The sequence below is a fragment of the Eimeria mitis genome, genomic scaffold (genome assembly GCF_000499745.2).
Source record: "Eimeria mitis Houghton genomic scaffold, Emh_scaff4458, whole genome shotgun sequence".
NCBI classification, from domain to species: Eukaryota; Apicomplexa; class Conoidasida; order Eucoccidiorida; family Eimeriidae; genus Eimeria; species Eimeria mitis.
In genome coordinates this window covers 3,134-4,232 of record NW_013572773.1, presented here as the reverse complement: position 1 = coordinate 4,232, position 1,099 = coordinate 3,134, and the positions used below count along the sequence as shown (strand labels likewise).

Below are 1,099 nucleotides of genomic sequence, written 5' to 3'. Positions count from 1 at the left end.
CTCAGCAACGAGCAGCATAAACGATGCAGCAGCAGCAACAGAAGAAGCAGCAGCAACAGCAGCAACAGCAGCAGAAGATACAGCCAGCAGCACAGGCGAAGGTATACAGCATGCTGTGGAGGAGGGCCCCTGGGGTTGGTTGCAGGGTGAGGGCCCCATGCATGCAGCAGCAGCAGCAAGAGAAGCAACAGAAGCAGCAGCAGAAGCAGCAGCAGAAGCAGCAGCAGGTGCTGCTAAAGAGGCGCAGCACGGATTGTATACGCTGGGGGCCATGCTGCAGCAGGTGGCCCCGGGAGCAGCAGATGCAGCAATGCATGCAGCGCAGCAGACAACAGCAGCAGCAGCAGCAGCAGCAGGAGCAGCAGCAAGAGATCTATCAAATAAAGCAAAAGATGCAAAGCATGCGTTCTCCTCTTGGGCTTCGGAGCTGCAGCAATCCATGAGCAGCAGCACGAGCGATACGCTGCAGTCTGCTGCTGCAGCAGCAGAGAAGACAGCAGCAGCAGCAGAAGTGGCTCGACGTGCTGCAGCAGAAGCAGCAGAAAAAGCAGCAGCAGCAGCAAAGCATGCAAAAGAAATTATATCTATCTTTGGGAGAAGGATTGAGACAGAGTCAGCAGCAGCAGCAGAGACAGCAGCAGCAGCAGCAGAAACAGCAGCAGCAGCAGCAGCAACAGTAGCAGGAGAAACAGCAAAAAAAACAGAAGAAGCTGTACATACACTCGAAGCTGCTGCAGCAGATGCACAAGCAGCACTAAGCTCATGGGGCTCTCTATTAAGCAGCTGGATGCATGCAGGCAACAAAAACATAAAAGACACAGCAGCAGCAGCAACAGCAGCAGCAAGAAAAGCTAGCGATAGTCTTGATGACCTAGCTGACTCAGCAGCAACAGCAGCAGATACACTCGAAGCAGCAGCAGAAGCTGTTGCAGCAGAAACAGAAAAAAACACACACAAAGCAGATGCTATCCTACAGATACTATCCACGCATGCAACCAAGCCCCTGCTTGCTGCTGCTGTATGGCCTTGGGCGCAGCAGCAGCAGCAGCAGGAGCAGCAGCAGGAGCAGCAGCAGCAGCAGCAGCAGCAGGGAGAGGAA

The 1,099-nt window shown here is 54.2% G+C and overlaps 1 protein-coding gene across 1 annotated transcript in view; it reads left to right on the top strand.

The window, feature by feature from the left end:
* The window catches only part of EMH_0075320 (uncharacterized protein), a gene marked incomplete at both ends in the record, with an annotated part of 3,668 nt that overhangs the window by 566 nt on the left and 2,003 nt on the right, over window positions 1-1,099 (top strand). The window contains one exon of the mRNA XM_013499578.1: window positions 3-1,099. Coding sequence (XP_013355032.1) covers window positions 3-1,099 — 1,097 coding nt within the window. The remainder of the gene's footprint in view (window positions 1-2) is intronic.